This window comes from Oncorhynchus keta, chromosome 34 (genome assembly GCF_023373465.1).
Source record: "Oncorhynchus keta strain PuntledgeMale-10-30-2019 chromosome 34, Oket_V2, whole genome shotgun sequence".
NCBI classification, from domain to species: Eukaryota; Metazoa; Chordata; class Actinopteri; order Salmoniformes; family Salmonidae; genus Oncorhynchus; species Oncorhynchus keta.
In genome coordinates this window covers 30,669,204-30,696,424 of record NC_068454.1, presented here as the reverse complement: position 1 = coordinate 30,696,424, position 27,221 = coordinate 30,669,204, and the positions used below count along the sequence as shown (strand labels likewise).

Sequence of the window (27,221 nt, the reverse complement as noted above, 5' to 3'; positions counted from 1 at the left end):
TAAAAAACCCTATTACGCATTCCTGCGCCTGTCTCCCAACCCATTTATACCAGCGTGACATACAGCTAATTTCCTGGAATTCTACACATTTTGCCATAGGGAGGAGAGAAATGTTTGCAGTATCTGAGTGAGAGTGACTAACAAAATCAATGGGGGCCCCCCGGTCAGTAATTCAACCATGATTACAACAACTTTAGATAGTCTAGCCAGCTAACTTACCAATCTAAAAAAATAATTGCTGACATGGGCTAATTGATTGACTGTCAGGGGGGCCCCCATTGATTTTGTTAGTCACTCTCACTCAGATACTGCAAACATTTATCTGACATAATAAGAGAAAAACTGCTGATGTACAACCACATTTTGAAATTGCACCTTGTGTATTCTACTATTCTAACTCTCAACCAGTAGCGGTTTGTGGGTAAAATCACTGGGGAAGAAAGAAAAAAAGGCATATTACAACCTATGTGTTGTGATAATTGCGTTGTTTGCTCTATAACATGTTAGTTCATATGTCTTGACACCGTGACATATAGGCCTAAAGGCTGAGATAATAAGAAGACAAAGCGGCAGAATAAATTCAACCACATCTTTGTTTCATCACAAAAGCGGATAGCAACCTCTGTCCGGTTTAGTCCACAAAGCATATTGCATGTAACAACAGACAGTTAGTTACATGACCTAAAGCATAAATGCTCAAGCAAGTTAATGCTTATGGATTTTTCGGACCACTAAACAGTTATTGATTTAAAACCACAGAGAGTAACCGCAAGTCACAAAGAAATCAGGAGCTGCATCCACTATTCCAGCACCATTTCAACATCATCAAATCACCTCTGCCTAGTCTAATAGTGTGACAACTAGTAGATACCAAAATGAATTTAGTCCTATCAACATAAGCTAAATATGATGTGGCTGTCCATGGTTCTGATTTCTGTGTCTTTGCGAGCATGCGTGTTCTTGCGAATAGAAAAATATGTTGATTCACCCTACTTGTAGAGAAACACCAATGCCAGCCTCCTCTCTTTCATGTTGACGAAAGGGTCTATCACTCTGTCATACAGTACACACTTTTAGTTTTTGTTGTCCTAGGCTACCTAGTTAAAATGCATGCTCGCTAGCCTAGCTTCCATTCATGGGCAATGTTAGCTAGTTAACACTAGCCTTTTACATCTAGTTACATATTGAACTTCCATCCTCTCAGGCCAGGGACACAACAATGAATTAATGAATGGTTGAATCAGAATTGCCATTATAATCATTGGCCAGTACGGAGAATTAAGTAAAACCACAAGTCCAAATCCCTATCTCCATCCATGGCTAATTTAGGAAAGGGCCAACATTCGCTAGCAAGCGAGACACTGGAGGAGAACACAACGAGATGCAACAATTGGGCTTCCCTTTACACTTTTTTTTTGGTGCGCCAGGACCATTCACAGTTGAGCTTGCGGGGTGGCAGTTGCCCATCCCTGATCTAGATGTTTCAATAGGATGTTACATTTCTCTGCTTAACCGTTTAAATGCTTGTGAATGATTTTACTTCAGAGAGTGGAGACAGGCACTTAGTCTCATGGGTTTTGACGGTGCAGGAAACAAGATACTGGAGAAAGGGGGAGGGAGAGGAAGAGAGAGAGAGACAGAGATAATGCCTCTCTCATGTTTAGTTTTGGTGTGAAGCTAATTCAATGAATAATTGGGTCATCAGTAGATATGATACTACTGTACCAACAAATATGAAAGAGGTGACAGCTGAAACATTTTTAGTTCTTTCACATATTTATGAAGGAATGTCAAGCTTTTAGTCTTGCTTGCTTTTAGTCTTGCTTGCTATTTCCTATACGTACTGACAGGCCTGATGTAGGGCTGAGGGAGAGGAACAGTGACTGACAGACATTGTATCACATGGTGACATTTTTTAATGCATTTTCTTTGGTGACAGTCTTGACTGAGAGCTGCAAGGAATCTGGGAATATTGAGGGAAATATTTCCTCAGGTCTGATTCTCTCTACAGAAGATATTACTATAGCCTTGAAGAGAATCTGTCAGAGATGGAGAAATCAAATAGCATCATGAGAATTTTATTTTTATTTTTATCTAGAGCATGCTTACTTCATATGTTTTCAAATGGATAAAGGTTCAAGGTTCAATTGATTTGTCATGCAGTATGTATAAAATACAGTTGAAGTCGGAAGTTTACATAGGTTGGAGTCATTAAAACTCGTTTTTCAACCAGTCCACAAATTTCTTGTTAACAAACTAAAGTTTTGGCATGTCAGTGAGGACATCTACTTTGTGCAAGACACAGGTCCTTTTCCAACAATTGTTTACAGACAGATTATCTCACTTATAATTCACTGTATCACAATTCCATTGGGTCAGAAGTTTACATACACTAAGTTGACTGTGCCTTTAAACAGTTTGTAAAATTCCATAAAATGATGTCATGGCTTTAGAAGCTTCTGATAGGCTAATTGACATAATTTGAGTCAATTGGAGGTGTACCTGTGGATGTATTTCAAGGCCTACCTTCAAACCCATTGCCTATTTGCTTGACATCATGGGAAAATCAAAAGAAATCAGCCAAGACCTCAGGAAAACAAATTGTAGATCTCCACAAGTCTGGTTCATCCATGGGAGCAATTTCCAAACGACTGAAGGTACCACGTTCATCTGTACAAACAATAGTACGCAAGTATAAACACCATGGGACCACGCAGTCATCATACCGCTCAGGAAGAAGACGCGTTCTGTCTCCTAGAGATGAACGTACTTTGGTGCGAAAAGTGCAAATCAATCCCAGAACAACAGCAAAGGACCTTGTGAAGATGCTGGAGGAAACGGGTACAAAATCCACAGTAAAACGAGTCCTATATCGACATAACCTGAAAGGCCACTCTGCAAGGAAGAAGCCACTGCTCCAAAACTGCCATAAAAAAGCCAGACTACGGTTTACAACTGCACATGGGGACAAAGATCGTACTTTTTGGAGAAATGTCCTCTGGTCTGATGAAACAAAAATAGAACTGTTAGGCCATAATGACCATCGTTAAGTTTGGAGGGAAAAGGGGGAGGCTTGCAAGCCGAAGAAGACCATCCCAACCGTGAAGCGCGGGGGTGACAGCATCATGTTGTGGGGGTGCTTTGCTGCAGGAGGGACTGGTGCACTTCACAAAATAGTTGACATCATGAGGATGGAAAATAATGTGGACATATTGAAGCAACATCTCAAGAGATCAGTCAGGAATTTGAAGCTTGGTCACAAATGGGTCTTCCAAATGGACAATGACCCCAAGCATACTTAAAAAGTTGTGGCAAAATGGCTTAAGGACAACAAAGTAAAGCTATTGGAGTGGCCATCACAAAGCCCTGACCTAAAACCTATAGAAAATGTGTGGGTAGAACTGAAAAAGCTTCTGACCCACTGGGAACGTGATGAAATAAATAAAAGTGGAAATAAATAATTCTCTCTACTATTATGCTGACATTTCACATACTTAAGTATATTTAAAACCAAATACCTTTAGACTTTTACTCAAGCAGTATTTTACTGGGTGACTTTCACTTTTACTTGTGTCACACCTTAGTTCCTTTTTTATGTCTCTGTTTTAGTTTGGTCAGGCGTGAGTTGGGGTGGGCATTATATGTTGTGTTTTCTAAGTTTTCTAATTCTATGTGTTTGGCCTGGTATGGTTCCCAATCAGAGGCAGCTGGCAATCGTTGTCTCTGATTGAGAACCATACTTAGGCAGCCAGTTTTTCCACTATAATTGGTGGGTAGTTGTTTTCTGTGTCTGTATTTCCCATACAGAACTGTTTCGTGTCGTTCACTCTCTTTGTTGTTTCTGTTTATTTTATTAAATATCATGAACACTTACGGCGCTGCACCTTGGTCCTCACCTTCTTCCACCAACGACAGCCGTTACAACTTGATTCATTTTATATTAAGGTATCTTTACTTTTACTCAAGTATGTATGACTTTTGAGTACTTTTCCCACCACTGTGACTGGGAATACAGATATGTTTCTGTTGGTCACAGATACCTTAAAAAAAGTAGTGGGCATGGATCAGAAAACAAGTCAGTATCTGGTGTGACCACCATTTCACCATTTACCTCATGCAGCCTGACACATCTCCTTCACATAGAGTTGATCAGGCTGTTGATTGTGGCCTTTGGAATGTTGTCCCACTCCTCTTCAATTGCTGTGCAAAGTTGCAGGATATAAATCTGTCGTCCTACCCCTGAACAAGGCAGTTAACCCACTGTTCCTAGGCCGTCATTGAAAATAAGAATTTGTTCTTAACAGACTTAACACGTTTTTATTTATTTTTATTTCACCTTTATTTAACCAGGTAGGCAAGTTGAGAACAAGTTCTCATTTACAATTGCGACCTGGCCAAGATAAAGCAAAGCAGTTCGACACATCAACAGAGTTACACAAGTAAAACAAATGTTTGTAGTTCGTTCCAGTCTTTGCCAGCAGAGAACTGGAAGGAGAGGCGGCCAAAGAAAGAATTGGTTTTGGGGGTGACCAGAGAGATATATAAGTTAAATAAAGGCAAAATAAAAAAAAATACAAATAATATTGGCGGGAACTGGAACACGCTGTTGTGTTCATTGTGTGACATGTCTGAGTATGCATGCCAACTGGGTTATGCATGCCAACTGGGTTATTTTCAACTTCCAGGAATTGTGCACCGATCCTTTCGGCATGGGACCGTGCATGATCATGCTGAACGCACGGCAGCATATGAGTGATGGCAGCATATGAATGGCAAGACAACTGGCCTCAGGATCTCGTCATGGTATTTCTGTTCATTCAAATTGCCATTGATAAAATGCAATTGTGTTTGTTGCCCGTAGTTTATGCCTGCCTATACCATAACCCCACCGCCACCATGCATGGGCACGGGTGTGAAATATAAAGATACAGAATATCTAAACACTAACGTAAACTCACCTCATTCCGTACAAATGTGCGTAACCGCAACATTCAAACGAGGCTACAAAGAAAACTAATGGGACTGTAGCGACTGTGTTGACTTCAAAATCGGGGGCGTGTCATGTCGTAACGTACAGCATGCATAAAGCAACTATTTCTGTCTTACAATCTCTCTCCACCAGGTGGAGCACTTCTCTCGTCCTTTAAAAACAAGAAATGGACAGTGACAGGGGTAAGGGGGGGATACCTCGTCATTTTTTGTATCATCATTGCATGCGATCATCATTCTCAAAGTCACTGTTTACTTCTAAGATCACTTTAGCACTGCCCTAAAAACCCGATTAAAATTCGACACAAACCTTCAAATAGGTATGTAATGACACATTATATAAACTCTTTATAGTGTTTTATTTACATTTTAGAGGCGATAAGGTGGTAAATTGGACAGATGGAGTGAAAAAAAGCAATTTTCCTACACAACATCTCTCCTTCTCCCTATCAAGCATTAGTTTCGCTTCCCCACCCAACATTTTTTTAAAGACCGACGGGGCTCATTGCCTGCTTGAATTATGCAGAAACGGGCAGCGTTTAGGTAATGTATTTGATTCTGTTGGAAAGGGTAGAAATTGTGCTTTACAATGGTATTGACATTACAGTTGACCTGGAAGTAATACGTTTTGGGGGCGCTAAAACAAGGGCAATTGTACGGACCAAGGCGATGTACGATTTTACGTGAGTTTACGTTATGCGTTTCGATCTCCTCCACTTTCTTTTTCATTACTTTCTCAAGTAAGGAGCAGTCAACAGTTAATGGTATATGTTTTGTTGTGAAAACATGTTACTTTCGATGTTCCCGGACCGATTTCACTTGGTTTCCCAAATTAAGTACTTGGTAGCTGCAGGAACAGGGTTGGAGAGCCCATGGCATACATAGTTTGGGCAGAATATCACCTGTCGTGCAGCAAGCGTTGACTGCGTGGAGTGAAATAACCGGAACTAACAGGCAGGAAAGGGGCTTACATTTACTATTCCTGTGCATAGGCGGATAAAATGCCAGGTAACATACAGTAAAAGGCCAACTCATATTCTGTTAATCTGAAATACATTTTCTTCATATCATAATGTTTATTTCGACCTACCTAAAATAAATAATGGATGTATTGTTATGGTGTATGTTAAATGGATTTATTAGACTTGTTAAAATGCAGATGTTCCAAAGGCAGATCACCTGCTTGTATGTGTGGAGGCCTGGAGATGCTAAACATGTTTATGTTCATTCATGGTCAATTACCATGAGACCGGCAGTATTTTGCATGATAATAACCTGTCTGACAAAATTTAATGACCGCCACAGCCCTAGTTGTGCAAACCCACAGTTTCATCAGCCATCTGGGGGGCTGGTCTCAGACAATCACACAGGTGAAGAAGCTGGATGTGGAGGTCCTGGGCTGGCCTGGTTAAACATGGTCTTCAGGTGTGAGGCTGGTTGGCGTACTGCCAAATTCTCTAAAAGGACATTGGAGGTGGTTTATGGTAGAGAAATGAACATTCAAATATCTGGTAACAGCTCTGGTGGACATTCCTGCAGTCAGCATGCCAACTGCACGCTCCTTCAATACTTGAGACATCTGTGGCATTGTGTTGTGTGACAAAACTGCACATTTTAGAGGGGCCTTTTATTGTCCCCAGCACAAGGTGCTTGATATACCACACCTGTCAGGTGGATGGATTATCTTGGAAGGAGAAATGCTCACTAACAGGGATGTGTAGAAATGCTCACTAACAGGGATGTGGAGAAATGCTCACTAACAGGGATGTGGAGAAATGCTCACTAACAGGGATGTGGAGAAATGCTCACTAACAGGGATGTGGAGAAATGCTCACTAACAGGGATGTGGAGAAATGCTCACTAACAGGGATGTGGAGAAATGCTCACCAACAGGGATGTGGAGAAATGCTCACCAACAGGGATGTGGAGAAATGCTCACTAACAGGGATGTGGAGAAATGCTCACTAACAGGGATGTGGAGAAATGCTCACTAACAGGGATGTGTAGAAATGCTCACTAACAGGGATGTGAAGAAATGCTCACTAACAGGGATGTGTAGAAATGCTCACTAACAGGGATGTGGAGAAATGCTCACTAACAGGGATGTGGAGAAATGCTCACTAACAGGGATGTGGAGAAATGCTCACTAACAGGGATGTGGAGAAATGCTCACTAACAGGGATGTGGAGAATTGCTCACTAACAGGGATGTGGAGAATTGCTCACTAACAGGGATGTGGAGAAATGCTCACTAACAGGGATGTGGAGAATTGCTCACTAACAGGGATGTGGAGAAATGCTCACTAACAGGGATGTGGAGAAATGCTCACTAACAGGGATGTGGAGAAATGCTCACTAACAGGGATGTGTAGAAATGCTCACTAACAGGGATGTGAAGAAATGCTCACTAACAGGGATGTGGAGAAATGCTCACTAACAGGGATGTGGAGAAATGCTCACTAACAGGGATGTGGAGAAATGCTCACTAACAGGGATGTGGAGAAATGCTCACTAACAGGGATGTGGAGAAATGCTCACTAACAGGGATGTGGAGAAATGCTCACTAACAGGGATGTGGAGAAATGCTCACTAACAGGGATGTGGAGAAATGCTCACTAACAGGGATGTGGAGAAATGCTCACTAACAGGGATGTGGAGAAATGCTCACTAACAGGGATGAAAACACGTTTGTGCACAATGTTTTAGGGAAATAATATTTTTGTGCGTATGGAACATTTCTGGGATCTTTTATTTCAGCTCATGAAACATGGGACCAACACTTTACATGTTGCGTTTATATTTTTGTTCAGTGTACAATGCTGAGTCACTGAGCGATGCATTTGAAAAGGTAAGGGTTCTGCCCCAAATGGCATCCTATTCCCTACTATTTAGTACACTACTTTTGAACAAAGCCCAGTGGGTTCTGCTAGGGTATGGCTTTTGAATGCTTTTTTTCCAAATCAGGCGTGTGTGTGTGTGTTTAAGCTTGTGCATGCATACACAGTACATGTGAGAGATTATGATGTGTGTGTGTGTGTGTTTGCCTAGGCGTTTTCCCTAATGTCAAATGTTCATGTGTTATAAAGAGAGACAATCCTAACCCCATACAAGGTGTGAATAGCACTGAGGACTTGGGGATTGGGATATATTGTGTTGCTCTTAGCTATTGACAGTGCTATAATACAGACCAACTCTACTCTGGCTTGGAACTGTGTATCCTAACTTATCTACAATTTACGAGGATCCCAGTCTGGTCTATTTTTGCTTGGTGGACAGCGGACGGAGTGCAGTCACTCACAGTGTTGCTTTGATCCGGAAGAAACAGAGGCAGACTTGTGTCTGCTTAGTGCTCATTGTCCCTGGCTTGGACAGCTCCTGTGGATACAAACCCAGTAGCACAACTAGCATGTCATGTGGAGTACTTGGTCATAAAAGTGAGATGTGGTGTCTGTGTATAGAAGCCCTAAGCCACGTTGATTTATAGGAAAGTAGCTACAGAACTGGTTGAATGGTCATTTTTACCCAGTAGGCACCTTCAATTTACCACAGGTGAGGTAATTTACACAGTAAATGAGAACTTGCTTCTAACCAAATGAATATGAATTTTGAATAATTAATCCTGACCATTTTTTGTCTTTAAAGGAAACATCCAAATTTCAGTTCAGGTCCTGAGCAGTTGTAAAAAAAAAAAGTAACGCATTTTATAAGAAATAGTGAATAGTGCTCGGGTGCCAATATATTGGACCGCATTTGTATATGTCTCTTGTAATCGCTCCTGTAGAGGGGAATGTGTGCGTGTTTGTGTGTGCGTGTGTGCGTGCCTGCCTGCATCACCCCTGTAGAGGGAATTCAACCCTCGCTAAGGTTATCAGCTTTGTTTTAAAGGCACTCGAATGAAGCCAAGTAGCCAACACTCCAAACATAATGAAGCACAGATACAGAGATATCCTAGGACAACATTAATATTTATCCCCAGTTTGTCCGAGAATGGTATGCCTGGTATGCCAACCGTTCCAGTTAGTTGATTTGTTCACTGACTGAGGTCTGTGCTCTCTGCTCCAGTCCAGCTACTTCTTTTCCATGCAGGCATTGTTAGTTTAGATTCCATTTGCTGTGCCTGAGTGGCCCATTATTCCCTCTGTGTTATATTATGGGAATGAGATACTTGTTAACTCAAGCACTGCAGTCAAATATGCCTTATTGAAATACAGTACAGCTTTCATGTAAGTCACCATGAAGCCCTGGGAGATTATGTTTCCCTGGTCACAGTAAGTCTGTTTATCTTACATGTCAATCCAGTTGGTTTGTCGTGACCTGTGTCGAAGGTGACTACACAGGTGCCTGAGCTGCCCAGTTGCCCATGAACCAGAAGACAAAATGCCCTGTTGATTTCAGATTCAATTCGAACCTTATGTCCATTCTGTTCATACCAATGGCAGTTGTGCCTTATAAGATTCGTGATGGTTTCTCCATCTCTACTAGGCCTAAGTAGATTGTTTTGGCTAAATCTTTACAACAGGCTTTATCCCATTCAAAAAGATATAATGATGGTTCTAATTATAGACTGCCAATTGGCCTGGAGAACAAGATAATGTGTACTTTCTGAGAGTACTAAGACTAGGCATCGGTAATGATGAAGATCAGACAGACACCCTGCTAAGCTCAGCTCTATACACTTGGAGAAAGTTTGTCTTTCTTTCTCCTTGGACTGTGTTGTGGAAAGAGGGCCTGTGCCTTGGCTGTGGTTTGGCCAGACTGGTACTTATCTCTTATTTATCCGTCCGTGTTCTATCTGTATTGCCTCAGAGAGGGATAGAGTCAGTATTTCTACCAAACCTGGCAGGCACCTGTTGTACTAACCAGAGACTTTGCGATTGTAGCTTACATAATTTTGGAACCGCAGAAACAAGCAGGGCAATTTATTTGTCCGATGTTGATATCCACCGACAGTTAAATTAAACGTTCCTGGCAGTTTGACGGGGAACTTTGGTCTCCACTGATTGAGCTAGCCTAAATGTATCTTAATTGAAAAAGCATTATTCTCTTAGCACACTGACCCAAGCCTTCGCTCTCCATTATCGAATTTCAGATCATCACCCTTTGAAATGTGGCCATTGTTTGAAGGGTATCGACTACCTGATAGTAGAACAGAGGGTCCATAGATCGTTCTGGTCAGATATTATTATATTATTTTCAAGGCTTGAGTATATTATCTTCTGTTTTGAGGGTGTTATAAAGGCCTAGTTGTGCAAGACAAAATATATTTGCCAACCTACTGTACAAAAATTAAAGGTCCGATCAGGCAGACCCTATGAAGATATAAAGTTGCACTCACATAATTAAATACAGTAGAACATTATCTCTATGACAGTCATTAGTATATTTTCAGTGGAGAGGATGGAACATCTTAACTACTGTTTTATCTGGGGGATGGAGATTCGCTAACGAGCCGCCTGGCGCCCCAAAGCCATAGGGCAAAGGGTCTGATTCAATTAACCATCTAAAACCACCTTTACAGCTATCCCAAGTGGCCAATCCAACAGGTATATTACAGACTTCTATTGGGTCAATAGCCCAAATAGATAATTTAGCTAATTTACAAATGATTATGATGGCGGGGCCATGGTTTGTTAGGATAATAAAATAAATTCAGTGCAACCTTTGTCAATTGACATTTTTTCAGCCATATTGCTTGTAAATGGGGGACAGAAATTGCTGGGTAGGCACCTGCAAGGCCAGAGCACTCAGTCTGCCACTGCTGCAACTGAGAGAGAGAGAGAGAGTGTGTGTGTGTGTGTGTGTGTGTGTGTGTGTGTGTGTGTGTGTGTGTGTGTGTGTGTGTGTGTGTGTGTGTGTGTGTGTGTGTGTGCGCACATCCCATCCCATTCATTCACCTCTTCACTGCTCCACTGAGTGTTCTAGGTCAAGTATGGCCATTAGAACAGAGAATACCTCATCCACTGACAACCACTGTCAGTCCACTGTCAGTGCATATCATGGGTGTATTATGAGGTAGCTAGCTAGCATTAGATCTCTATAATTCACTATGGCTAGAGTTAGCTCAAAGCCTCATTCTGTATGCCAGTGACACAGCTGTAGGTCATGCCCTCAGGTGTAAGCAGATGTTATGTGGTCTGTGTTGATCCTCAGAGGCCCCTTGTAGTTCATGTCATGTTGAGAAGATGTCTAGAGAATTAAACCTGTTTTGATCATGCTAACTTGGTGGTCAGTCATCACTTATTCACAACACCATACTTACTAGGTCACATAAACAACAGTTAAAGCTGTATAGCAAAAACAGGTTCACTGATGAACATTTAACATTCTTTGGCGATACCAAAACGTAATATAATCTCAAAAACAGATACCATAACAGATAAACCTTGGTCAATACAGCCCAAACAGCTACAGGAACTGAAATGCACGAAAGTGGGAAAACAAAACAACAATTTTCATAATCATATGACTATATCCTGCCTGCAGACGTTCGTCTTTTTAGACGAGGCTACAGTATATCTGTTCTCTCTGTATCTTTAGAAGGAGAAGAGGGTGACTTTGTTCTTCAATGTATACATCATTCTGCTTTATCCTAACCACCCAAACACACATACAATTGAAGTCGGAAGTTTACATACACCTTAGCCAAATACATTTAAACTCAGTTTTTCACAATTCCTGACATTTAATTAGGATCACCACTTTATTTTAAGAATGTGAAATGTCAGAATAATAGTAGAGAGAATGATTTATTTCAGCTTGTATTTCTTTTATTACATTCCCAGTGGGTCAGAAGCTTTTTCAGTTCTGCCCACACATTTTCTATAGGAATGAGGTCAGGGCTTTGTGATGACCACTCCAATACCTTGACTTGTTGTCCTTAAGCCATTTTGCCACAACTTTGGAAGTATGCTTGGGGTCATTGTCCATTTGGAAGACCCATTTGGGACCAAGCTTTAACTTTCTGACTGATGTCTTGAGATATTGCTTCAATATATACATAGATGCCCTACATTTCCTCCCTCATTATGCCACCTATTTTGTGAAGAGCACCAGTCCCTCCTGCAGCAAAGAACCCCCACAACATGATGCTGTCACCCCCGTGCTTCTTGGTTGGGATGGTGTTCTTCGGCTTGCAAGCCTCCCCATTTTTCCTCCAAACTTAACGATGGTCATTATAGCCAAACAGTTCTCCATTTCCCCAAAAAGGACATCTCCAAAAAGTACCATCTTGGTCCCCATGTGCAGTTGCAAACCGTAGTCTGGCTTTTTTATGGCAGTGTTGGAGCAGTGGCTTCTTCCTTGCAGAGCGGCCTTTCAGGTTATGTCGATATAGGACTAGTTTTACTGTGGATATAGATGCCTTTATAACTGTTTCTTCCAGCATCTTCACAAGGTCCTTTGCTGTTGTTCTGGGATTGATTTGCACTTTTCGCACCAAAGTACGTTCATCTCTAGGAGACAGAACACCTCTTCTTCCTGAGCGGTATGACGGCTGTGTGGTCCCATGGTGTTTATACTTGCGTACTATTGTTTGTACAGATGAACCTGATACCTTCAGGCATTTGGAAATTGCTCCCAAGGATGAACCATACTTGTGGAAGTCTACAAAAATAATTCTGAGAACATTTGATTTTCATATGATGTCAAGCAAAGAGGCACTGTTTGAAGGTAGACCTTGAAATACATCCACAGGTACACCTTCAATTGATTCAAATCATGTCAATTAGCCTATCAGAAGATTCTAAGGCCATTACATAATTTTCTGGAATTTTCCAAGCTGTTTAAATGCACAGTCAACTTCTGACCCACTGGAATTGTGATACAGGGAATTATAAGTGAAATAGTCTGTATGCATAAAGTAGATGCCCTAACCGACTTGCCAAAATTATAGTATGTGAACAAGAAATTTGTGGAGTGGTTGAAAAACAAGTTTTAATGACTCCAACCTAAGTGTATGTAAATGTCTGACGAGAGGTGTTAGTGTTCGTATCAGTTGCACCAAAGGGCAGTTTGTGTATGGTAGGATCAAAGGTTGGGTGTTTCTGTGTGGACGGCTGCCTTAAATATAACCCCCCCTCTCCCCTCCTCCCCCTGCCTACCCCATCTTCTCCACCCTGTTAGTTGTGCATCTGTAGGGAAGCTGGCTGGCTGGGAGCCCTTTGGCCCACTGTTACATAAGCCTGAGCCCAGCTGAGCCTCACAGGACAGACTGCAGCCTTTATCCTGCCATACTTCCCTGCGCCACAGAGCACAGCAGAGCACAACTCAACTTAATGACATCAGCCACACGGAGGCTGTGTCCCTGAGCCCTGGTCAAAAGAAGTGCACTACATAGGGAATAGGGTGCCATTTGGGATGTACAGACAACACAGAGGCTCCTATTGACAAGAGTTGAGATGTTTAGAAGAAAAAATGTACATAATTTAACTGGGACATAATCACATGACGTTTTGTCCCCCCAGCCCCAACCCAGAGTCATCCTTTCTAACACCATCTGTCCTCACGAGGTGAGACCCAGAATGCACCTGACTATGGACTCTATGCCAGATGATGAATCAGTTTCTCTGGTTGTGCTTAGAGTAGTTCTCTACGGGCCATTTTCTTGGACACAGATGAATGCTTTTAAGTTCAGGACCAGGCTTCTGAGAGCTCTCACGAAGATTATAAACGGCATAGTTTGGGTCCTGGATGCTGATTGGCTGAAACAGCATTTCACGGGTATTACAAAAAAAGTACTTTTTACTGTTCTAATTAGGTTGGTTACTAGTTTATAATAGCAATAAGGCACAAGGGGGTGTGGTATATGGCCAATATACCATGGCTAAGGGCTGTATCCAGGCACTCTGCTTTGCTTCGTGGCCTGTAGTACAGTATATTGGCCATATACCACACCCCCTCATGCATTATTATTAAAGAGCAACTGTCTCTTAAAAACAAATTCTCATTTAGAAAACAGCCTGAGGCAGCGATATGAGTCCGAAACATTTACTCTACTGTCAAAATTGACTACAAGTGTAAATAGGAAAATGTTTGTCATAAAGTCAGTCTCCTCCACAACAGAGTTTTGTGAGACTTGTGGTAATGACTGCATCACAATGTAAATTAAGGTTGGGTTTATTTCAATCCGGCCCACATACCCACAGCTGGCAGCACGCAAGTAATCATCAATTTGGAGTGCAGCTGCTCTCGACCCAATCGTAATGCCCGTGGTAAACTTTGGGGATAGTTAGTAAATTACACAATGTTCTGTACATGGGACAATATGTTAAAATTCCAATAACTCCACATTTCAATGACTTAAAAACGTCAAAACAACTATAAATTGTAGAAATTCATATGAAAGCATTTAATGAAAACTAAAAGGTGTGCAACATTAAAATATTGTCTCCCTTACATTGTGTAATTTATTGATGGTCCCTAAATAGCCCCAGAGCTAGGCTATCCAAAGTCAAACCAATTTTGACAAGGTTGGACAACATCCAGCTGAAGCTAATTGGCAAAAAGTCTGGCTAACTCTTCCCATCTGTGAACACACACAAGAGACACTCACATCAAACCACACCCGAAACCAACTCACGTTTGAATTTAGTGATGGCCGCTATCATTTCTTAACTAATCAAATCTACTACGAGGCCAAATCAGAAAGTGCAGTCGCCCTTTAACTATTTGTCTGTAAGTGAGTGAGAGGAGGCGATCGGCTTGGGAGCTTTTACAAATGTTTTATTTAAACAGGGGTCTGGCCTCCAATGAGCTCAGTTGTTGAGGCTGGTGTGTTTTGTTTACTGTGACCTGTTACCTCGGTGTGAGTTGGAACGATCCATCACTCTTGTTTTTTTTGTTGTTTTTTTTAAATATGCTTGACCCAGGCAGAACTCACCTTGAAGGCCACTGCGTTGACGTATACTATGAAATTACACACACAAAAAAACACTGTCTTAGCCCTAGTGACACAATTGCACTGAATTGTTCCATATGTTGAAAAAAAGCCTTCCAAAAGCATAAAGTGACAAACGCCCACTACACGCAGAGAGATGATGGCTCATTTGAATAGACTAATTACTACAAGGCCAGTGACATTCATTAGCCAACCCCTAGATGTCCACTGTCAGTATTTGGGGATGGTGTCTCCTAGCAACACCGTGATTTGATTTCGCTCCCATCCTGGTCATCTATTATTTAGATTTTATTGAACCTTTTATTAAACCAGGCAAGTCAGTTATGACAGCCTTATTTACAATGATGGCCTTATTTACAATGATGGCCTTATTTACAATGACGGCCTTATTTACAATGATGGCCTTATTTACAATGACGGCCTTGTTTACAATGACGGCCTTGTTTACAATGACGGCCTTATTTACAATGACGGCCTTATTTACAATGACGGCCTTGTTTACAATGACGGCCTTGTTTACAATGACGGCCTTGTTTACAATGACGGCCTTGTTTACAATGACGGCCTTATTTACAATGACGGCCTTGTTTACAATGACTGCTTTATTTACAATGACGGCCTTGTTTACAATGACGGCCTTGTTTACAATGACGGCCTTGTTTACAATGACGGCCTTGTTTACAATGACGGCCTTGTTTACAATGACGGCCTTGTTTACAATGACGGCCTTGTTTACAATGATGGCCTTATTTACAATGACGGCATAACCATCGCTAGTTGTATATTTGACGTTTGGTTTGTTTGGCCTTTTGATTTGTAGATAATGGTTTGGAGGTAGCCAGTGGCAGTCTGGACACATTGTGGCATTAGGTTGGAGTACCAGCCAGGTATGACATCACAGATGGATGACTGTAAAAGGTTTATTTGTGTGGCTGCAGGTTGATCCTGGACTGGCCTGAGATCAGTCCTGTTGGTGAGATCGGTACTGGGCTTGTATTCACAAAGAGTCTCAGAGTCGGATTACTGATCTAGGATCAAGTTCCCCTCTTTCCATATAATCTTAGTCATTATGATCTAAAGAACCACTGAACACTCTGATTGGTACGTGTGTTTTTCTGTTGCTCTTCAGAAATTTCAGTCTTGGAGGTGTGTTTCCCGTTTGGTTAATGATATTTGTTCCCCAAGAGACATGGAAGCCTACTGTATTTCACCTCCTCAAAATCCCCAGAATAAATGTAAGATAACTCAATAAATCTTTAATTCATTTTGACATTTTTGCCAAGGATGTTTTAGTTGCGCAATTTTACATCAAACTAAGATGTTTAGTGCTGAGCAGGTCTTCACACTGTCTATGGTATTGGAGGGTGAGCAATCACCACAGCTGTTCACCCCATGTTAGTGGGCAAATGAACATCATAAAGTCAAAACCCTTGTGTTCCGAACTCCGTTTTAGACTAGACTGACTTTATGACCAAAATCATCCTATTTACACTTTGTTGTACATTTTGACACTACAATAACTGTTTCTGACTCCTATCGATGCCACATAGGCCGTTTTTAAAGAGATCTATTACTTTTTAAAGCCGGTCGCTCTTTAAACTGATGCTAGATCAGCACTTCTTCTCTAAGACTCTTTGTGAATGCAGGCCCGGATGGTGAGATTCATTATGATGGAGATTGAGCCTCATATTCAGAGCTGCCAGACTAGAGGAGAGGTATAGGCCTTGGGTGAGGACTGATTCCATATGAGATCCAGCATCGGTCATGGCTGATTTACTTCTAGTGGAGCGAGCCTGAGAGGGGAAAGGGTTAACAATGGAGAGATGGGAAGAACAGAGCAGAGGAAGAGATGCTGAAGGTAGGAGGTAATTAAGGCGATTAGTGTTGGGACAGAAAATATACAATTCCGGCTTGTTTAATCCAACCTTGTAAGTGCCCAGTTGAAACTTCTTGATTCCTCTGATCTTTGTATCTTAAATCTGTAGACATTTTTGCATACCCGCAGAGACATGGTCTGCCCATGTACTGAAGCAGTGGCTGAAGACAAAGGTTATGGCTTGAATCATTACATTTGACATGATATGACTTCTAAACATGTAAATAATTGGATTGATTATTGACCTACCTGAAAACCAAAGTGTCAGATGCATTTTGGCTTGTCTTCCAGGTTGAGGTGAGGAAGGAGGCATTTAGCACTTTGCTTGTCCTCTTCTCAAGGTGTTTACCTTGGTGTTTCCTGCTGAGACTAAACTACTCTATTTTCATGCAGCCTGTTGGAGATCTCTCAGAGGCAGGGGACAGAGCCATATGCCTATTGACTGGATGCCCATGGGACACATCCCCCACCCCCAGGCCTGTCATGTCACTCTGCTCATCTGCTCAGACAGAGCTTTCTGGAGAGATCAGGTTCCTCGCTGCTCATATCTCCACTGATAGGCCCTGGTGGTCTGTAACCATAACCAAACACATCATTCATGTCAAGTGGATACACTGTGTCTGTGACCAGTACATTATTACTACAGTACTATGAGCTGTGTTCTGAGGTACAGGGTGGAACATATGTGTCATCCTGGGAGACAAGGGAGATGTTTCTCACATATCATTTTGTAATACCAGACCAGTAGACAATGGGACATCCAGTGTGTGTTGGTAGGCTTCACCTACTGTATGTTTGCAAAACTGTCCTCCTATCAGTGTATCTGAAGACTTAAGGGTTGCATGATGGAATCCTCATTCCCCATCCTGGGTTTTTGATACCGATCATGATGACCAAAAGGAATTATACCAAGGTGTTGCCTTTTCTTTTGGTGAAGCTATTATTTCATAGGGAACATACAGTATCTGCCTTCTATTAACAAATACATGTGTTTATTGTTAGGGTTCCAATGTATGGGAGGAAATTTGATTTGAGTGCTAGCTGTTGACATCAAAGCACTCCAGAGCCCACTGTGCCCCATGTGGCTGGTGTTTGCAAAGGGGGCTATATTTGGAATGGCTTTGAGTCTCTCTTCTCTTCTTTTTTGAAGTGGGGAGGGAGATGAAAAATGTAAAATGCTTTTTCTTCTGTTCCGTGGTTGGTGGTGATGGGCACACCAACCTTTCTACTTCAAAGGTGTGAGTCAGAATTCAACATTTATGACTCAACGGGCTCAGCTGCCGTCTCCTGTGTCGCATGGCACGAGCATTTAAAATGAGCATTCAGTACCCATAGGAGAACAGCTCCATTTAAAAGCTAAGCAATAGTTTGGCACACAAGACTAGTACTACAGTAAAGTATTACATTGATTGTAATCCCCTTAGCCCTCAATCCTCTGGCCAGGATTCAATCAATTGCAGATAGTGAACTTTTAAATAGCTCTTTCAGAAATACCTTTGCTTTACATGTTCCTGTTACGGTTTTCTTGCGGTGAAGGAGAGTCGGACCAAAATGCAGCGTGGTATTCTTGATACATGTTTAATGACGATGAAAAAAATGAACAATACAAAACCAACAAACGTGAAAACCTATACAGCGTACGTGGTGCAAACAAACACAGAGACAGGAACAATCACCCACGAAACACTCAAAGAATATGGCTGCCTAAATATGGTTCCCAATCAGAGACAACGATAAACACCTGCCTCTGATTGAGAACCACTCCAGACAGCTATAGACTATGCTAGAAAACCCCACTAAGCCACAATCCCAATACCTATGGAAAAACCCCAAGACAAAACACACCACATAAAAAACCCATGTCACACCCTGGCCTGACCAAATTATAAAGAAAACACAAAATACTAAGACCAGGGCGTGACAGTTCCAGATGGAGGGAGTTGACACTTGGTATAGAAATTGTCAGTGTGGTTGCGTGCTCTGCATGACTGCAAAACCTGGTTCCCTTTCAGAACTGAATGGGTCACCCAATGGGCCTGCAAGTGTTAACTTCATTCCTCTGCCTGGATGTCACTGCTGTGATAATCAAACACACTTATTCAGGAAGTCTGTTATTGATTGGATCCTGACCTTCAGGCCTACATTGCTGTTGTCTCGTCGTTGATTTCATAACGGATCACATGAAGAAGCGTTTGTTGAAATGAGAGCACAAGATATAGCTCTGATTACGAAGACGTTCATGGAGGAAAGATACAAGTTAGGATACTGATATAACCAGAACAGAAGTGCTTTGTAGTATGTGTCTGTGTGTGCGTGCGTTTTATAAAGAAATTTACTCATTTTGCCTCGGTCTGAAGTATTGCAGTGCTAATCTATTCAAGGGAATTCATTTACACTCGTTGAATTTACTGCGCTGGCTAATGTAGTACAGGTCAAACTTGTGTCGCATTTTGAAAAAAGGCTTTTTTCCCCCATTAAAACATCACATCATAGAGAATTGCCCACCTTCTCTTTTCACTGTGACACACCATTATGTCTGGCACTACTTTGGAGATGCACTTAGCTACTGTCAGCCTGAAGAAGATCAATGTCATTATATTCTGTATCATCATCCATTCCCAGGTGGGTAAAATGTTCTGGAGATATTCTTCACTCTCAGAGTCAGTTTGGACCAACAAGATTATGGCCCAGTAATTCTAAGCAATCGCCAGCTGAATACTGTTTCTCACCATCACACAAAGTGAAACTTTTGGATTCTTGGAGCCTTCCAGGTTATCATCACATGGACTGAAGCAGACATTTCAATGGGACATTTGATGGGGCTTTTGGTGAATAAAAAATTTCAAATTCCTGCACGTTTTCTATTTCTTTTCAAATGACATGTATCTTGACGAACACATGGCAGCACATTTGCCTTGCACATGAGAGCGTTATAGGACATTATGGAACCGTAACATGTGGCACCTCACAGTGCCGTGTGATGCTGCTCACAATAAGCAGCAAGCAGCCTGGCCTGCACATGACTTGCATTTATTTTAGCACACAATGCACTTCATTGTGTGGACTTGACCCATTCTATATATGGATTCACATTTACACCATATCAAACCATTCTCCGCTGTACGTTCTCAACCTGATGACTGTCCTGTAAACGGGGCCATTCAAAATGATTATTATTCTACATTTCTTTGTGTGATTTTTTTTTTTTCTGTGTGATTTTTTTAAAACAATACAAAACATACACATACAAACGACAATATCACACAAAAATCAACTACATCACACCTGCCTAGACCCACCTGTTCACACCCCCCCCATCTCCAGCACCCTCATCCCTCTCCACCACATGACTTCAAACTGCACCATTTTGTTTCTCTCCGTCGCCCAGGCACTTTCAACATTTAGACAATAAAGCATTTGACCTTTCCATTGTGCTAACAATGGAGCATTGGTTGATTTCCAGTTTTGAAATATACGTTTTTGATTGACAAGAAAAGTATCTTCCAACCAATCGGGTATCTCACTGCATCCTCATATGCCATGTCTTGAAATATGCAGACTGATGGATTAAAAGTACATTTACATTGTAATACTGACAGCCAACTTTCTAGCTCCACCCATAACTTGTTGACTTTTCCAAGAAGGCATGGATTATTGAGTCATTGTTAGTTTTACACTTAAGACAGACTCTGATGGAATAAATAAAGTAGTTTAAACTGGATTTACATTTTAGCAAACTGTAATTTCATTAGTTATGTTCCAACATTCCCTCCGTCTTGAACCAATATCAGTTATTTTTAAGTCTTGGTTTCAATAGGGCCATTTTAAATTGATGCTAGATGTTGTCACATGTTGCCTATCATACATTGAGGTCATAATTAAACATGAATCCTGGGAGTCCTACATTTGCTACTTTTCATCTACTTGAGAATGCAGAGTTACAGCAGTTTGTCATCTGCTTATTATAAGCCATCTACGATCTAGCAGTCGGTGAAACACACTACGTTTTCAATGCCCCAGTGTCAAAGGAAACTTTAAAAAGGCCATTTTCTCAAACTCAACACACCAAATAAAGCTGTCAGCAGCGATATGCACTAGGGAATCTTGCCATCATATCAGACATGGCTGATGAGTGTGATTACAGTTCCTCAGAGGCCCTGGCTCACCTGGCTCAGAGGCCCTGGCTCAGAGGCCCTGGCTCAGAGGCCCTGGCTCAGAGGCCCTGGCTCAGAGGCCCTGGCTCAGAGGCCCTGGCTCAGAGGCCCTGGCTCAGAGGCCCTGGCTCAGAGGCCCTGGCTGGATCCTGGTGGTACGCTTGATATTGAGTTGTCTTCTCAGCAGAGAAGCGTCTGTGAGACTCTCTCTCTCTCTCTCTGGATGATGGGTAGGTAAATATTGACACCAGTACCATCTTGCTCTACAGGGTTTTATAATGTCGCACCTAGAAAGGTACGCAGGTGATCTAGTGCTCCGCTCGTTCCCTGGTTACAACCGACGCAAGAAATGCGTAACACAGCACAGGACTCAATTAGCGTGGCTTGGTAAACAGAAACAGGACTACAGAAAAATGCAACAGGGACTTTGTGTTTGAGTTTACACTGACACACTCCATTATTATAGAGGTTGAATACAGAAAGGGGTCAGTAGGATTTGTATTACCATATTTGTTTTTGACTAAAAATAGCCTGAAGACTATCGTGATTTATAATAGCCTGAAGACCATATTGATTGGACATTTTAACAGTACAGATGGTTAATAGAACCAACCAGACATGGTGTTGGAGAGGACATGACTGTTATTTCAACAAATCGTTTATTAAAGGTTTATAAGCTATCTATAAACTCATGATTTATAGTTGATAAACTACTTATAAACACTGTTTAAAGTATATTTCAAGTGCTGCCACATAGGCTATTAGGAATTGTCCTGGACTTATTCGAACAAAAGGAAAACATATTCTGATGTCATCGACAGTTCTGACAGCAACAGTTCTTTACTGAGCAAATTAAAAACTGTTAGCCCAGGTGTGTTGACATTTCTTCTTCCAGAGCCATATCTATTCCTTTTCTTATGCTTGGTTGTGGTTATTATTTTGTGATATCCGATTGGTAGTTATAGTCTTGTCCCATCGCTGCAACTCTCGTACGGACTCGGGAGAGGCGAAGGTCGAGAGCCATTCGTCCCCCGAAACACGACCCTGCCAAGCCGCACTGCTTCTTGACACACTGTTCGCTTAACCCGGAAGCCAGCCGCACCAATGTGTTGGAGGAAACACCGTACAACTGGCGACCTTGTCAGTGTACATACGCCACAGGAGTCGCTAGAGCGCGATGGGACAAGGACATCCCGACCGGCCAAACCCTCCCCTAACCTGGACGACTCTGGGACAATTGTGCGCTGCCTCATGGGTCTACCAGTCTTGGCTGGCTGCGATGCAGTTCCTTAAACCACTGCGCCACTCGGGAGGTCCTGGTTGTAGTTATTCTAAGTAATGTGAGATTTTTCTGTGGTGTTGATGAGTGCTGCAGGAGACATGCATTAACTAGAAAGAGACAGTACCACAACATGCAGGGCTTGACCTCTCCCGTGTTCACTCTGCTCTGCTCTGGATGTACTGCACACACACACACACACACACACACACACACACACACACACACACACGTGCACGCCATACACACGTGTGCAGGCTTACACACACACACACACACACGCACACGCACACGCACACACACACACCATATACAGGGAGGAATAATAATGCATAATAATAATGCATCTGGGGAGATATAGATCCATTAGGTAAACAGGGTTTGTTGTCAAGGGTGGGCTGTTCAGGGGCCTCATCTGTGTACTTGTTTGGATTACAGGCAGGCAGTATTACATCCACCTGCAACATGCTCCACAACTCTCCCCGTAGACTCATAGTAATAGGACTGGGACCGTTGACTTTAAGTACTTGGAAGTGGGGTTTTTACTGGATTGCAAGGTTTGTTGATGTGTCTGTCCTCGAGGAGGGAGAGAGAAAGCTAGGCTCTCTTAAAGAAGGTATTGCTGTGTTCAGTGACATCATGAAGCACAGACATTTTAGTGCATTCGGTACTAGGTCAGAGACCTCATCGAGCCCCTCCCCTCTTTTCTTTTATTTGATTTTGGGTGGTACATTTCTTGACGGGGGGATCACTGCCTGATTCCACTGAACAGGTTAAAAAGTCCAGAGTCCGGTAAGTGAAGTGACTTTTGTCATCCTTTGTAGTCCTTCCTAATATGGTCGGACCAGGCCAGGTAAGAGAGTATAAATAGAGCAGGATTGTTGTTTGGTTATTTTTGCATTGACCAGCTGGAAGCCTTCTCTGATGCTCTGTTGTTTCCATGGTAGTGCAGTGGGGCTGGAGGGGGGATGCAAATCCCTCAGCCTGGCCTCAGTCTGAACTGGCTTTAGCAGCTGCCCTACTGATGCTACTGGCCTTCTACTAATACAACTACTACTCTATTAGGCTCACTTAGATAGCTCAGTAGTAGGGAATGGCTATCACAAGGCCTTTTTTTCCCTGTGCAACAGCCACATGACCATCCCTATCTGCTGCCCAGAGCTGGTAACCTCCACCAAGGGTATCTGCATGCCTCTCCCGAGTCCATACGGGAGTTGCAGCCATGGGACAAGACTGTAACAACCAATTGTATCCCACGAAAAAGGGCTAAACAAAATATAAAAAATGGTATTATAGATTTCTTGACTTATATGCGTCTCATGCGGGACAAACAGTAGCTGCTCATGCGGGACAAACAGTAGCTGCCAAGACTGGTAGACCCATGAGGCGGCGCACACACACACAGACTGTCTTTTTTTAAAGTAAAAAAAAAATGTTTTACCCCTTTTTCATGGTCTCCAATTATTTAGTAGCTACTATCTTGTCTCATCGCTACAACTCCCATACAGGCTCAGGAGAGACAAAGGTTGAAAGTCATGCATCCTCCAATACACAACCCAACCAAGCCGCACTGCTTCTTAACACAGCGCCATCCAACCTGGAAGCCAGCCGCACCAATGTGTCGGAGGAAACACCATGCACTTGGTTTGCACGCAGTGCACCCAGCCCACCACAGGAGTCACTGATGCACAATGAGACAAGGATTTCCCTACCGGCCAAACCTGGACAACGCGAGGCCAATTGTGCGTCGCCCCACGGACCTCCCCATCGCGGCCGGTTACGACAGAGCCCGGGCATGAACCCAGAGTCTCTGGTGGCACAGCTGGCGCTGCAGTACAGCGCCCTTAACCACTGCGCCACCTGGGAGGCCCTGACCTGTAGACTGTCATTATGTAGTTATATAATGGTCAGGGGTCAATGCAGCTCCACAAGGCTTTTAATACACCTTCCTGTTTAGAGTAGAAAAACACATCAACCTCTTCTGGGTCTCTGTGAGATAATCTCAATTGCATACTCCTCATGTCCTCTCTCCTCACCTCCTCGAAACCCATTGGAGGAGAAAGTCAGAGGGGAGGGACCTCTGGCTTTCTCATCCAATGGGTTTTGAGAAGGAGGCAAGGAGAGAAGAGGCAAGGAGTAAGCAATTTAGATTCTCATATTCTCTTGTCTGCCATCTCCTCATCTCTATTTCTCTCTCTTTGTGTATTTTCCTTTTCTTTCTCCATCAGTGCTTACTCTCTCTCTCGCTCTCTCTTTTCCTTTCAGTCGTTTTGTTCTACTTTAAGCTTCATCACAACCTCCTATCCCTCTATCTCCTCCCTTCCTTTTCTCTTAAGCCTCAAGAGAGATCTCACTAATAGAATATTGACTCTATAAAACATGTTGTTTTTTCATCATTGGACATGCCATCAGTGTGAGTAGGAGTCAGCTGCTGATTCTCTGATTCAGTCCATGTGTGGTTTCTGTGAAAGGGATGGCTATAGCCTATGGCTGCCAGTCTCAGGACAACAGTGTGCTTCTTTCATCTCTGCTGACTGAAGGTAGTTCAGATACAGCCTTCTGGTGCCTGGTGTTATGTTGGTTTGAAATAGCCACCTACTATTTGTTGTCTTACTTGTGCTTGCCTGTGGCAATTAAACCAATATAATAATATAAAAAAGGTGCCACTCCACTCACCTGGCACTCCAGACATGCTCAATCAAACACTATTTCTGTTTGTACAGATGGCCTGTAATCACTACTGATTGGCCCTTGTCAGTGAGACATTACCCTAACGGCACTGTCAAATTAGTGTCAATACTCTCCCTTTCTAACAGACCCATTTTTCACACACACACACACACACACACACACACACACACACACACACACACACACACACACACACACACACACACACACACACACACACACACACACACACACACACACACACACACACACACACACACACACACACACACACACACACACAGGCTCGCCTGCCTTCCTGTCCTCAGTGTGCAGTGTGAGATATTTTGGCTGGAGACATGTGTGCAGGAGTACAGTTCAGATCGGCTGAGACAGACAGACAGACGGATGTTATGAACCATGGTGTGTGTGTCCTGGTGCCCCTGATACAGACAGACAAGCTTTGTCACAAATGGCACCCTATTCCCTATTTAGTGCACTACTTTTGACATGGCTCAATAGAGGTCTTGTCAAAAATAGTGCACTATGTACCATTTAGGACGTAGACACAGTCAGACAGTGTTGAGGGAGTTGAGATGCCAGAACAGAGGGGACCAGGGACACTAAAGGCTCCTCACTCTACTCAACAAGTAGGAAGACTGTAGGAAGAATACTGCTGAAGCAGGCCAGGGCTGAAAAACAACAACTGGACTGCTCTCTCAATCTGCTGGAGTGAGGGCCCCCAAGTCCCACCACATATCTATGTCTTGGCTTATTTTGGTCCCTGTCCGATTTAAGTCATTTGGATCGTTAAAGGAATGAGCATTGCAGTAGACACAACTACCATTTATGGGAATGGAATACTCAAAATGTGGTGACGGGGGATAATATTAGCTTGTACATCAAATCTCACACAGGAATTAGTCGTGGAGGGGATTGAAATATGCTACTGTAAGCGTTCTATATTACATTTATTTAAAACTTTCTCTTCCTATTTCTTCCTCTCTTTTCTCTCTCTTCTTTTTTCTCTCTTCTTTTCTCTCCCTCTCGTTTCTCCAGATAGTGTCCAACGTCCTGATCTTCTCCTGTTCTAACATCGTGGGCGTGTGTACCCACTACCCAGCCGAGGGCTCCCAGAGACAAGCCTTCCAGGAGACCAGGGAGTGCATCCAGGCTCGCCTCCACTCACAGAGGGAGAACCAGCAGCAGGTAAGGCCTGTCATGGGACTGTGGAGGACTTGGCATAGTTATGGCTTTATAAATACATGTAATGTATGTATTCATACTTAATTATACAGTATTACTTGAAATTATAGGAATTAGTTGATATTATGGTAAGTGATAAAGATTGGTATAGTTGGTTTAGTTGCAGCAGATACTTTGATATAGTGTTTTCTGACACACTACACTCACACACATGACACTTACACTGTCACATGACTCTGAAGGACCTAATAGGAGACAGGAGGTCATAGAGAGCAGGAGGTTTTTTCATTGCTTTGGCACAAAATGCATTCAATGACTACATCTTTCAAATGTCATGAATTATTTTCTCACTCAGACACAACCGCCACCAAAACTCTATGTACCTACAGGCCAATTTGCACATGTTAACATACTCTTTTCAAAACGGTTATACTTAAGTTCAAAACCAAACACAACACAAAATTGAATAAGACAGCAGTTTGCTATATTTCTACAGTAATACTGTATATAAATATTTTCCAAATATAAAAAATCAAATACTGTCAAAACAATTAGACCAACCACAGCTGATTCCCATTGTAGCTCAACACCTACCCAGGTGTAGGTCTTTCAATTTCATTACCATCTATACAAAAGGGGACATCTTGGGAATAATGCTGTACTGTAATGTAAACATGGACCCAGCCAGAGATAGAGAAGTGGCTGACAGAGGAAGAAGAGTGGCTGGGAGAGGGAGAGGAGTATGTATGATGGTGGAAGAAGACTGAGAGGAAGATCAAGAGCTGTTGTCTCAGATGAAATTAGGGCTACTATAATTGATCATGTAATGAATCATGGTCTACCAATGAGCGAGGCTGGTCTGAGAGTGCAGCCAAATCTGCAACGCTCCACAATGGCATCTATTGTGAAAAATTTCCCGCAAAATAACAGGTGAGTTGTGCATTATTCTGCAAGGGCATCTGACTGAACTGCACATTACAGAAGTAAATTGAGCAAAGCCTCCAAGCCCACTTGTGTGTAATTGTTTTTGTATTTCTGCATAGGACCCAACGGTCACCTCCCACATGCGGGAGAGGTAGGATTTTCACTGCTGTGCAGGAAACTGCAATAGTTGATATGGTCATCAGAAACAATGGCATAAAACTCACAGAGA

The 27,221-nt window shown here is 42.4% G+C and overlaps 1 protein-coding gene across 2 annotated transcripts in view; it reads left to right on the top strand.

Moving 5' to 3' along the window:
• Positions 1-27,221, top strand: part of LOC118366914 (adenylate cyclase type 5-like) — a 133,685-nt gene that overhangs the window by 34,539 nt on the left and 71,925 nt on the right. For both annotated transcript variants that reach the window (XM_035749749.2, XM_052493608.1), the window contains exon 2: positions 25,922-26,071. In XM_035749749.2, the coding sequence (XP_035605642.2) occupies positions 25,922-26,071 (150 nt within the window). The remainder of the gene's footprint in view (positions 1-25,921; positions 26,072-27,221) is intronic.